We start from the raw sequence: 13,453 nt of genomic DNA, 5'->3' as shown, positions 1-13,453 counted from the left end.
GTAGAAAAAAAGTACACATGCTGTTTGACCACTCATAACATGTTGCAAAAGCAATGCAACATTACCAATAACTCATTTTAGTGCAAAATAAATGCATTGTCAACACTGTTCATTTCGTTAATAATGCAACATAAGCATAGGCTCATTTTAGTGTAAAACAAATGCAGTCAACACATTGCTCATGGGTTTTACTACTAGGAAGTTAACGATAACAGATATATTTAGTGCAAAAGTAGTGCATACATCATTACCACAAAGTGCATCTAACACCTCTTCATGGCAAGTTATTTTATACTGTAACTACATAATGCACAAATGACAAAGACTATTAGTTGTGTCTCTGTTAGAGTCCTGCTCAGTCGCAGATTTTACCATTATGATGTGTGCAACAAGCAACAAGGTTTCCTCTGGGTGCTCCGGTTTGACCTACAAGTCCAAAGACATGCGTAATAGGTGAATTGGGTAAACTAAGTTGTCTGTAGTGTATGTGTGTGAATGAGAGTGTATGGGTGATTCCTAGTGATGGGTTGCAGCTGGAAGGGCATCTGCTGCATAAAACATGTGCTGGATAAGTTGGCGGTTCATTTCGCTATGGCAACCCCAGATTAATAAAGGGACTAAGCAGAAAAAAAGAAATGGAAATAATGAATGAATGAATGATAGTGCGAGTCAAAAAGCTGCTTAAAATTTGTTGGTTAAGGGTGCCATGTAGTGCAGGTCAAAAACCATGTGATCTGCGCAGCGCGAATAGTTTACATCAATCAAAAAGTGTAACAGCAGAGTATTAAAGTCGACTAGTCTGTGCAACCCCTAATTGCCTGTAGTAAATGTGCACCCTGATCTGATGCGGAAGGCATAGGCGAACAAAGTTGTTTTTACAGTTTTTTTGTGTACAAAAGTGTTCTTGGAGCTTCATATAATTACAGTTGAACCACTGAAGTCACACAGAAAGTTTGTACTCGGATGAGGATGAGAGAGTTCTCAGATTTAATCTAAAATATATCAACCTTGTTTTCTGATGATGAATGATTGATCCCAGGGGATTGGTATGACACAAGGGTGATAAATTAATAACCAAGTCTTTTGGGGGAACTATCCCTTTAATTCTACTGTGTTTTGTGCTTCAGATCGGCACGTCTGCCGTCAAAGAAGATAAAGAGGCCTTCGCCATTGTGCCAGTTCCTCCTGCAGAGGTGAGGGATCTGGACTTTGCTAATGATGCCAGTAAAGTGTTGGCATCCATCGCTGGCAAGCTAGAGAAGGGCACAATCACCCAGAATGAAAGAAGGTATGGAGTAGGAATGTGTTTGGGAAGTGTTTCTGTCCTCATGTGACCCCGGACTAAATGCTTTTGCCAGACCTAGGTTTCAATGCAGTAATTGATTACAGTGGAAAAAACACTTCCAGGAGGCTTTCCAGGCCAAAACTGGCATTTTTAAGCATTTACCAGCACATTTAGTGAAAAAATTTTGGATTTTGTCTAAGAATAAGGAGGTCATACTTTACAATTAGGTTGCATTACTTGATGTATTTACTAAGAAGAACTAATTATGAGCAATAGTTGTAAGCATTTATTAATTATAGTTCAACATATACTAATTCAATAGTATAATAAAATCCATATTCATGCTTGTATCAATGTTCCATGAGTTAACATGAACTAACAATGAACAGTATTTTTTATTAATTAAATGAACAAATACTGCAATAAATGTATGGTTTATTGTTTGTTCATGTTAGTAAATGCAATTATCAACATTAACTAATACAACCTTATTGTAAAGTGTTACCAATAGGGACTGTTCAGAGATGAATCCATCATTATAATTAATATGACATTCATTTCGCTGTTGGTTTCTGTAGGTTTGTCACTAAGCTGCTGGAGGATCTCGTGTTTTTTGTAGTGGACATTCCCAACAATGGACAGGATGTGTTGGAGATCATGGTCAATAAACCCAATCGTGAACGACAGAAACTCATGAGAGAGCAGAACATTCTAAAACAAGTACGATTTAACCTACAATTTATAACTTGCAGTGGCTAAAAGACATACCTCATCATCTAAGAATGTTAATTTTAATGGTAATTCGGAAGGTATTTTCTATGACAAATATCTACAACAAGGATAATAAATGTTGTTATTGCTATTATTATTATTATTGTTTATTATTATTATTATTATTATTATTATTATTATTATTATTATTATTATTATTATTAATAATAATAATAATAATTATATTGTTTAATTTTGTTTAACATTATCATATCATTGTGAAGTATTTCATTAAATGTAAACAAAAAGATGATTATTATTATTATTATTATAAAATACAAAATGTGGACTTATACATACAAATTGAAGAATGCTTTGTTATTGTTTATAGATGTTGTCTTAACAATGATTATAATAATAAGAAAGATAAATAATAAAATAACTTAATAAAGCAATTCTAAATCATGTTTTAAGTTTTCTTTTTATTGTTATCCTTGTATTACTTACTCTACTAAGAAATTGTAATAATAATTGCAAACACTATGCCATGGTGAAATATAATGAAAGCCTTTATTTTAAATACAACTGATTCTTTAAAAGGCATTTCTGATTGCAATTGCAAACCTAAACCTCTACACATTTCTGTGAGACAGCATGTACAGTTGCAAGAAAAAATGTTTTTATCAGCTTTACGATTATCTAATTCACAACAATAAAAAAAACACAGCCTGCTTAATCTAATACCACACAAACATTAAATGTTTTCATGTCTATATTGAACAGAACTTGTAAACATTCATTGTGCAGGGTGGAAAAAAGTATGTGAACAACTAGCCTAATGACTTCTCCATAAGCTAATTGGAGCAGATGTTTTAGAATGTGCTGTCCCATTGTGTTAATTTTTGTTATTACATGATCTGTCAAAACAAAATCACATGAATTTTTGATGTTCATACTAGAATTCATTCAGTAAAGGTGTTCACTCAAAGTGTATGATCATTTTGTTTTATTGAAAAAAAAGTTTATCCTTCCCAGTTGTGTGCATAAATTATGTGCAATTAAAACATTTCTGTGCATCTTAGAATTTCCATTAAGTCTTTTTTTATGTTTATATCTAAAATGTCCATAAAATAGGTGAATGGAAACAGGTAAAGTCTCCACTCTCTCTTTTTCACCAGATCTTCAAGCTGCTACAGGCTCCATTCACAGACAGCGGGGACGGTCCAATGCTGCGTCTGGAGGAGCTGAATGACCAGAGACACGCTCCCTTCAGGCACATCTGCCGGCTCTGCTACCGCGTCCTGCGACACTCACAGCAGGACTACAGGAAGAACCAGGTGCGTCACTGCATAAGAGCTTCAGTCTCTACTTTGATTGGCTAGCTAGCTTGCTGACCTCAGAGCAGTCTGATTGGCTGAACACATTGTGCGTGTCAGGATTATAATGCCCCTTTGAATATTTATTCGTTAAGGTTTGAAGGCTTTTTAAGCAAACGTAAACACAATACAGTTTGTTATATCGTAATAGATTTTGATCAGTTATGATATGCGCGTGCTGTCATGTTGATGCAGCATAAAATGATCGTTTTCTTTGATCAATAAAATTTGGCAGTTAAAAGACTTAATAAATATAAGACCTGATAAATGAGCAACTTAAAAACATATAGATAAACTTATTTGTTGAACATGACAATGATATATGCAGTTGGAGGCAACATTTTTAGCCCTCCTGTGAAATTAAATTTTTTTTTCAAATATTTCAGAGGGACAAATTCTTTTTGACATATTTTAAACATGACAGTTTTATTAACTCTTTTCTTTTTGTTTTTGCCGTTATGACCGTTCATAATATTTACAGTATATTTTGCAAGATACTACTATTGAGCTTAAAGTGACGTTTAAATTTAACCAAAGCTTAACTGAGTTGATTATATTTACTAAGCAAGTTTGGTTAAATGGGCAAATCTTATGTGGCCCCTAATAATATTGACTTTAAATTTTATTTTTGACATTTTAAAGCTGCTTTTATTTCAACATTTTTTTAGAAGAAAAAATATTTTAGGTAATGCTATGAAAATTTGATTGCTTAGTTAAACATCACTTCTCAAATATTTAGAAAAATAAACAATGTATATATAAACTCAAGTAGGATTGACTGAATCACATTTGGATGCACTCTAAAAACATATTTTAAATTGTGATATATTGATATTATTTATTTGAACATGCACAAACAACATCGACATCACACAAAACATATACACTTATTAATTAAAAAAGCCCGGAGACTGATCAACAAATTAATTAATTTAATGAATGTTGTTAATTATATTCAAAAGCATTAAATTAAATGTTTAAAGTACACAAGTTAATATATCAACCACATTTTAATACTGTGTATTAGTAGTTTATCATTTTATCATTTTTAATTGTTTTTAATTATTTTAAGACCTGAGCGTATAGTTTTCAGCTACTTTCCAAGACAACATATCTATTTTTATTTTGTCAAAGCTAATTTTAATTTTAATTTGTTTCATGCTTGCTTTGTTTGTGGCAAGCCCAATAATGTCAGATCGCACATAGTTAAAACTAAAATGGCTGAATTATTGCAGACAGCAAATATCTCACACCCCTAATAGAAAGAAACTCTTCAAGCATCACATTGCCTCTTTAAAAGGTGAATAAGAACTAAAGTCCCATTGCTTTCCATGTTGATTTGCTTATTCTCTGATGTCTTGCTGACATGATTAAATTCAGCTCGTCTTTATTTCGATTCTCTGAGATATCTTCAGAAAGTTAAAGATGTTATCTGGGCATGCAGACATGGGTGTTATTTCCTGTGGTTTGCACTTTTACAACTACTTTTAAAACTCTTAAAACATTTTTAGAAACTATGGGTAATGCATTTTTACACCTCACTCCAACTTTCAAATATTTACTTGTCAGTGTTAATGCATTTACATGTGTAGTGTACTAGGTTAAATGGATTTATTGCATTTAATAGTTTGTATTTTTTGACATGCCTTATTCAATTTGAGCAAGAAGATTTTGAACTTATATAAATGCTATTTATATACTACTTGTTTTAATTGATTATTATAGTTTTGTAAACTTTAGTTGCTATTTAGTAGTCTTTAAATACATTTTATTGGTATTTATTATCCCAATGCATTTTGATTGAAGTGTTTTACAGTAGTTTTAATTATTTTAGCACCTAAATTATTGAATTATTTTACTATTCCTGTTGGCTATTTTCCAACACAATATTCCTCATGTTTTAGTCTTATCAACAGTTTTTGAACTTGAATGTATTTCATTTTACACACATCTAAGTATGCAACATTTATCATTTTTTAGCTTTTTCAACATTTTGTCAAGTTAAAAGTGTCTGGCATTTTTCGGTCAAGGTGATATATGGGTCAGAAAACACAATAAAATGTGTTAAAACATACACTTAATACAGAAATACACTTTATTTACCATGTACACAATAACATCACCTTTATCAGGGGTGTCAAACTCAATTTCTGGAGGGCCGCAGCCCTGCAGAGTTTAGTTCCAGCTCTGCTTCAACACACTTATCTGTAGGTACTGTATTAAACAAGCCTAAAGCACTCAGTTAGTTTGATCAGGAGTGTTTAATTGGGGTTGGAACAAAACTGTGCAGAGCTATGGCCCTCCAGTAACTGAGTTTGACACCTGTGACTCATATATGATATGTGTGCAGGTTAACTATGTGCTTATATAATAACTTTAACTATAAAAAGCTATTAGTTACTAGTTAATTAGTTAAAGTTATTAATAACTAATAAAGTTATGGTAACTAATAATCTTAACTTTTCTGAATTTTAATTGTAATATAATAATGTGCACCTTTTGTAAAGCTGCTTTGAAACAATAACTATTGTGAAAATAGCTATACAAATATACTTTTATATAAAATATTTGACATTCATTGACTGATGTGCAAAATGTTTTGTTTGGCCTAAATTTTAATGCAGTTTAAATCAAAACAGACTAGAGAATGGGGAACTTGTGTACAGATTGAATCACTGTTATGTCTTTGTGTCCAGGAATACATTGCCAAGCAGTTCCGCTTCATGCAGAAACAGATCGGCTACGATGTGTTGGCCGAGGACACAATAACAGCCCTCCTCCACAACAACCGCAAACTCTTGGAGAAGCACATCACGGCGGCAGAAATCGACACGTTTGTCAGCCTTGTGAGGAAAAACCGTGAACCGAGGTGGGAGAGACTGTAGTGCAAAGACAAAACAGCTCTTAAGAGCAACACTGAAACTTTTGGGCTTATATAAGTATGTATGAAGGAAGGCAAGACTGAAGTCTGACATGTATCAATGTGTTGTTTGTGTTCAGGTTTCTGGACTACCTCTCAGATCTGTGTGTGTCTATGAATAAGTCCATCCCAGTGACTCAGGAACTGATCTGCAATGCCGTTTTAAACCCCGCCAACGCTGACATCCTTATAGAGACCAAGTAAGACAAAGTTTCAAAACATGAACGTAGACTCATTCGGTTTCCAGGAAAACTGCATTAGTAATGTTAAAAGCAATTCTCCTTATTCATATTTTGGTCAAAGTCTCTGATAATGTATTAATGAAGGTTTTGTGATAATAGTAAAATTGTAGTTGCTGCTGCTGCTACTATTAGGCAAGGCAAGTTTATTTATAAAGAACATTTCATACACGATGATAATTCAAAGTGCTTTAAATAAACAAGAATAAAAGAAGCAAGTATAATAAAATAAAAAAAAGAATAAAAATGATTAAAAACGTATTAAAATGTGTTAAATTGGTTTTAAAAGAATGGAAAAGAAAAGAGCTAAAGACATAATAATGCGATCTGCTGGATGTAGCACAGTCCTCATTCAGTAAAAGCACAGCTAAACAGATGTGTTTTCAGTCTTGATTTGAAAGGGCCTAATTTTGGAGCACTTCTGATCACTTCTGGAAGCTGATTCCAGCAGCAGGGGGCGTAGTAGCTGAAGGCTTATTCATCCTGCTTTGACTCTTGGAGTTCCTAATTTACTTGATCCTAAAGATCAGAGTGATCTGTTAAGTTTGTATTCAGTGAGTGTATCTGTCATGTGTTGAGCTCCTAGGACAATTAGTGATTTTTAGACAAATAATAATAATAATACTTTCAAATCTATCCTGAATGTAACTGGGAGCCAGTGTAAAGACCTGAGGACAGGTATGATGTGCTCTAGTTTTCTGGTCAGAATCCTGGCAGCAGTGTTTTGGATGAGCTGCAACTGTCTGACTGTAATTTTGGGAAGGCCAATGAGGAATCTATTAAACTATCTATTTAAAATCTGTGTTAATTTTTAAAGAAATATTTATACTTGCAATTGACCTAGACCAGAGATGCCCAAACTAGGATCCGCGGGCCAAAGTTAGCCTATGGTAGGGGTCACCAATCTTGTTCCTGGAGGTCCGGTGCCCTGCAGGGTTTAGCTTCAACTTGCCTCAACACACCTGCCTGGGTGTTTCAAGTATACAGAGTAAGACCTTGATTAGCTTGTTCAGGTGTGTTTGATTAGGGTTGGAGCTATAATCTGCTGGACACCGGACCTCCAGGAACAAATTGGGTGATTCCTGGCTTATGGTAACCTTTGATTTGGCTCACCATCCCATCTGAGAAGAGAGAGATAGAATGATAGGGATGGTTTAAAGATTGTCATTTCATGTCAATTTTCATATAACCTTTTTTTGTTTGTTTATTGTTAAGCTAAAAAAGCTAACTAAAATTAAATGTTTCAGACTGTGAGATAATGCAGAGAAAAAATATATGTGTTTTTAAGAGGGAAAAACCAACATGTATTTTAACACTGCCTGCCAAATTGTAGACTTTACCAATTAAGAGCTCCTTGTTGCCAGTTTCACTCAAAAGTCCTCATTTCCCCCTGTCTTATTCTGTATTATCTCAGGCTGGTGTTGTCCCGGTTCGAGGTGGAGTCTGGAGAGGGTCCTATGGAGTCAGAAATAGACGAGGAGGAGGTCTGGTTGTTTTGGAAGAACAGCAATAAAGAGGTGAAGAGTAAGAGCATCAGAGAGTTGGCACAAGATGCCAAAGAAGGCCAGAAAGACGACCAGGATGTCATTAGTTACTACAGGTCAGCCAAGCTTACAGTTTATAGAAAAAACTTATCTGAACATAATTTGAATCATAAAATGCTATCTGGTCTTATATATATTATAATATATATATATTGGTTTATATATATATATATTTTTTTTTACTTTTATTGTTGTATGTATGTATTAATTAATTTTTAAAATATGTTGTATTTTTTGTAGATTTGGTTATTTACATCATCTTAAGCTACTAATTCCATTTTTGTTTAGTTTATTTTTAATGTTTATGTTTTGTTTTATTTCATTAAATGACTTTTGTTAGCATGACCCAAACTGTTGGGTGAAAAGTTTATTACATTTAAAAATATATATATTTTAAATTTAATAATGTTTTTGTTTTTTATTATTGTTTAGTTAATGCTTAATCTGCTTTTTACTACTGCAACATGTTTTTATTTTCTTTCGTTTGTTTTTATAAGTTAAAGTTATATTTGTATATTATATTTATATAGTTATATTTTTATTATTGTTATTTGTTTCCTGTTAATGTTTATTTTATTTCACATTATACTTCAAATTTTTGTAATTGATTACGATTGCTTTCATAAATGACTAAATGTTTTCAAAATGGGAATTTTTCCTAATTATGTTTGAGTTGGCAATCAACAGAGTATTTCCAGTAATATTTTTTTCTTCTTTCTTATTTGTTTTATTGAAAATAAATTCTCGCAAATTATTCTGTGCTGTGATCATGGCAAAGAAAAAAAGAAATGATTGCATGTTAAAGAGTGATGTTTAGTAATGTGTTAAAAATGTTTCTGTTAAACAGAAAATTGATGAACAAAGTATACATAGTTGCTAATAATTCAGAAAGGTTAATAATTCTGATCTCAACTGTAAATCCAACTGAGAAAATATTTTTCCTCAAAATCTCACCCTTCTGGTTCATTTCCTCAGATATCAGCTGAATCTGTTTGCTCGGATGTGTTTGGACCGCCAGTATTTGGCCATTGAGAAGATCTCGGGCCAGCTGGATGTGGATCTGATCCTGCGTTGTATGTCAGATGAAGACCTGCCCTATGACCTCCGGGCCTCCTTCTGTAGACTGATGCTTCACATGCATGTGGATCGAGACCCACAGGAGCAGGTCATGCCTGTCAAATATGCCCGGCTGTGGTCCGAGATCCCCTCCAAAATCGCCATCGATGAGTAAGTTCAAGTGCTCATTTAATAATAATTTTTCATATTTTCTACCATTATTGCACTAAACACTTTACTGCACGAAACACTCTAAACCAGGACTGTGTTATTATAATTATTACAGTTAAGTGCACAAATTTTCTTTAACTTTTTGTTTGTTTTGTTTGCCTTTGCATTTTTTATTGCTGCTGGTTTCTGTAACAAATTTTGTTGTACTATTATTACAATTACAATAAATTTTCTTTATCTTTATTATTATGAATTAAAAAATTAACCAAATATTTTAAAAGCTGCCAAAAGTTGCTGGCTGCAGTTTACTGAATGGCCACCGGCCAATGACAAGGGTTTCTAAATACCGCTCAATTTATTACTGTTGTGTTTGGTTTTAGTTATGACAATGACGGAACCAGCAGAGATGAGATAAAGGAGCGTTTTGCGCTGACAATGGATTTTGTGGAGAACTACCTCAGAGATGTGGTCCTTCAAAATGTTCCTTTCTCCGATAAAGAGAAAAACAAGCTTACTTTTGAGGTAAGCCTCGTGTACTGCATACTAAAGCTCAATAAACGGTGGTTGTTTTGGACTTCGTTAGCTGGTTTCCATCATCCCGTGTCAATGCGCATTCTGAAATATTGCATGATAAGTGATGAAAATGGCATTTTTTTTATTAAAACTCCTTAATTCACACAAAAATTATGCTAGCTTAAGGTGGATTTGGATTTACGGGAAAGTCATGAATGTGAATAATGGGAGATGGAAATACATGTGCTAAAAAATCTGACGTAGCGAACATTACACTCACGTGATCAATTAGCTGTCTCCATTATTCTTGCCTTGTTTACTGTTGATTACCAGATTACCAATACTACAGTTAGCCACTCTAAAAAGATTTGCTTTGTGTTTGGATAGAAACCTGATTTATTGACGTGTTTGCTTGTTTATTGTGTTTCTTAGGTTGTGAATTTAGCAAGAAACCTCATTTACTTCGGCTTTTACAACTTCAGCGACTTGTTACGTTTGACGAAGATCCTTTTGGCCATTTTGGACTGCGTTCATGTCAGCACCATTTATCCCATCAACAAGATGGAAAAAGGAGATGAGTCCAAAAGTAAATCTTCACACTCTTGATCTTTAATATTATAATAATTTAGGTTTATTTGGTAGATCAGCAGCTCAACTTTCAATATTGATATTGTGTATTATAATCAGACAATTGCTAAATGTTTGAAACAGATATGTTGCCTGAGAGGTGTTTAACAATTGGTTGGTTTTATTTCTGCAGGTAGTAATGTAATGAAGTCCATTCATGGTGTTGGTGAGCTGATGACTCAGGTGGTGCTGAGAGGAGGCGGATTCTTACCCACAACCCCTACAACACCTCCAGATGGAGATGTAGTGAAGACCCAGACAGAACCAGAGAAAGAAGACATTCTGGTGATGGATACCAAGCTAAAAATCATAGAGATCTTACAGGTGATTACAAACATTAAATAGTGGAACATGGAATAGCAATTAAATTTCAATAAAAAATAAATAAATAAATAAACATTTTATTTTAAGCATTGCTATTCTGTGGTTTTATAGCGCTTAAAATATTTATTTATTTATTTATTTATATTTTAATCATTGCTACTCTATTGTTTTATAAGGCTTAAAATATTTATTTATTTATTTATTTATATTTTAATCATTGCTACTCTATTGTTTTATAGGGCTTAAAATATTTATTTATTTATATTTTAATCATTGCTATTATATGTTTTTTTAGGGCTTAAATGTTTTATTTTATTTTAATCATTGCTATTCAATGGTTTTATAGGGCTTAAAATATTTTATTTTATTTTACTTTATTTTAGACTTTTGGGACTTCAGCCTGAGGAACCCTAATTTCAGCAGTTAGTAAAAACAGAGTAGAAATCTGTTAACATTTTTTTTGTCATGTCTCTCTTGTTATTCAGTTCATTCTGAATGTTCGGCTGGACTACAGGATCTCCTGCTTGCTGTGCATCTTCAAACGAGAGTTTGACGAAAGCAACACACAAACAGATACAGCACCTGCTCCAAATGCAGACGGCCCCAACAGTATCCCAAATATTCCAGGTACTGTATACAATAAACCTGAGGACTATGATTGGCACTTACAGTATATTGAGTTACTACACAGATTATATGAGCGTTTCTGTTTGTTTCACAGCTCTGGACTTTGAGAACATTGAAGAGCAAGCAGAAGGAATTTTTGGTGGCAGGTACAGATTAATTTCTCAAATTAATCAAAAAGTCTATCCAGTAATATTGGCAGCATTGGCATATGCGAGCTTTATAGAAATATGTTATTTACCTTTGGATCTTTTGCTCAAAATACAAAAATAGAATATAAAACTCTTGCGAAAAGGACAGTTTTATCAAAAAGGAATACAATTAAAATGTTACAAATATTGGCAGTCCTATAAAGTCATACGAGCAAAATATTTTTTGAATTATATTCCCATTTGTTTTATTGCATTTTTTTGTACACCTGGGTGATGATGAACAAGATATTGTTTCAGGAAGTAACACACAGGCCAAACACAATCAGGCATTCATCACAATGAGTAAAATAGTTTTGCTACACTGTAAAAGTGAAACAAAATAGAAAATATATACACTGTAAAACCCAAAAAGTTGAGTAAACAAAAAAAACTAAAGGGTTAGTTAAAAAGGGTTGGTTAGTAAAAAAAAAAAAAAAGAATCCTAATGAGTACTGTGAACTTAATCCATCTGAGTAAACGAAGCAATTTGAGCACAGCAAAACCCAATAAATGAAGAACTCAAACTAACTGAGTACTGCAAAACCCAATAAGTTAAGGCAACCAAAAGCCGTTTGAGGAAACCGATTGCAACAACCCATTTGAGGTAAAGTAATCTATACGAGTACTTAATGAGATATTTAATTAACTCATTACCTTTAACTAGGTTTAAAACTCTTTTTAAATGAGTAGAATTAACTTTCAGTTAATTTTGAGTTAACTACATTCATTTCATTTGATAATGTTGATTGTTGGGTTTTACAGTGTAATTGTAAAAAAATGATACAATAAAAGGTTGTAAAGGCAGCTTTACAAAAGGTGCACAAATTAAGTTAGTTTCAATCAAATACAAGGTATTATATACCCTAAACATAGTTAACCTGCAGTTTTATGGCAAATAGGGAATGATTATGTGTACATGTTTGATGAAGTCTTTTAAGTGTATGTGTTGTCCTCGAAGTCTAAGACTAAAACTACAACTACAAAGTCTCTAAAACTGCGATATGTCCTGACAAACATTAGAACCAAAGGTGATTCATTAAAAAAAGGCTCTACTCTCATCCAAAAACAAACTGAAGGATCTTATTTATTTTTATTTTTTTTGATTGTTTAATATTTTAGGAAAAGGCTTTGAATGTTAAACAAAAATACTTTTTAGACTTTAATATATACAATAATATTAACTTTTTATGTTATTTTTTTCAGTCACTGTTAGAAAAATTCAAGGTTCCACCCAGTCCACTTTACACATTTAAGTGGATTGATCATGAAACAATTAAGTTATTGCAAAAAAAAAAAAAAAATCAAGAACTGTGTTGTTTTAGCTCCTTTCAAAATAAGTTGTCTGAACAAGCACAAACATCATTTTTTGAGTTCAGCCTTCATTGCTCATATTTACCAAAGGTGCCAATATTAGTGGAGGTCACAGTATAATCCCATGTAAGCACTGTATGTAATCATTTGTCTGCACTCAGTGAGGAGAACACACCTCTGGATCTTGATGACCACGGTGGCAGAACGTTTCTGAGGGTTTTGCTTCATCTCACCATGCATGACTATCCACCGCTTGTGTCCGGAGCGCTTCACCTGCTCTTTAGACACTTCAGCCAGAGACAAGAAGTGCTCATGGCTTTCAAACAGGTATTTAATACAGCAACGCTGATGTTATATTCAGTTTAATACACTCTTTTTTTATTATACAGTTGAAGTGAAAATTATTAGCCCTCCAGCGATTCCAATAATTCTTTTTCTTCTGGAGAAAGTCTTGTTTGTTTTATTTTGGCTAGGATGAAAGCAGTTTTTTATTTTTTATTTTAATGTCAATATTATTAGCTCCTTTACGCAATTTTTGTTTTCGATTGTTTAAAGTACAAA

At 33.0% G+C, this 13,453-nt stretch overlaps 1 protein-coding gene across 48 annotated transcripts in view; it reads left to right on the top strand.

Moving 5' to 3' along the window:
• The window catches only part of itpr1b (inositol 1,4,5-trisphosphate receptor, type 1b), a 246,804-nt gene that overhangs the window by 77,369 nt on the left and 155,982 nt on the right, over positions 1–13,453 (top strand). For all 48 annotated transcript variants that reach the window (XR_012387289.1, XR_012387286.1, XR_012387284.1 and 45 more), the window contains 13 exons: positions 1,128–1,288; positions 1,864–2,005; positions 3,175–3,333; positions 6,069–6,241; positions 6,373–6,492; positions 7,946–8,131; positions 9,051–9,302; positions 9,683–9,824; positions 10,248–10,401; positions 10,576–10,766; positions 11,252–11,393; positions 11,488–11,539; positions 13,054–13,219. Coding sequence is in view for 39 of the 48 variants with exons in the window: in XM_068224410.2 (XP_068080511.2) it covers positions 1,128–1,288; positions 1,864–2,005; positions 3,175–3,333; positions 6,069–6,241; positions 6,373–6,492; positions 7,946–8,131; positions 9,051–9,302; positions 9,683–9,824; positions 10,248–10,401; positions 10,576–10,766; positions 11,252–11,393; positions 11,488–11,539; positions 13,054–13,219 (2,040 nt within the window). In the remaining 9 variants the exon portion in view is untranslated. The remainder of the gene's footprint in view (positions 1–1,127; positions 1,289–1,863; positions 2,006–3,174; positions 3,334–6,068; positions 6,242–6,372; positions 6,493–7,945; positions 8,132–9,050; positions 9,303–9,682; positions 9,825–10,247; positions 10,402–10,575; positions 10,767–11,251; positions 11,394–11,487; positions 11,540–13,053; positions 13,220–13,453) is intronic.

The sequence above is a fragment of the Danio rerio genome, chromosome 11 (assembly GCF_049306965.1).
Source record: "Danio rerio strain Tuebingen ecotype United States chromosome 11, GRCz12tu, whole genome shotgun sequence".
NCBI lineage: Eukaryota > Metazoa > Chordata > Actinopteri > Cypriniformes > Danionidae > Danio > Danio rerio.
Note: the sequence above shows the minus strand (reverse complement) of the source record. Positions and strands in the feature narration are given on the sequence as shown.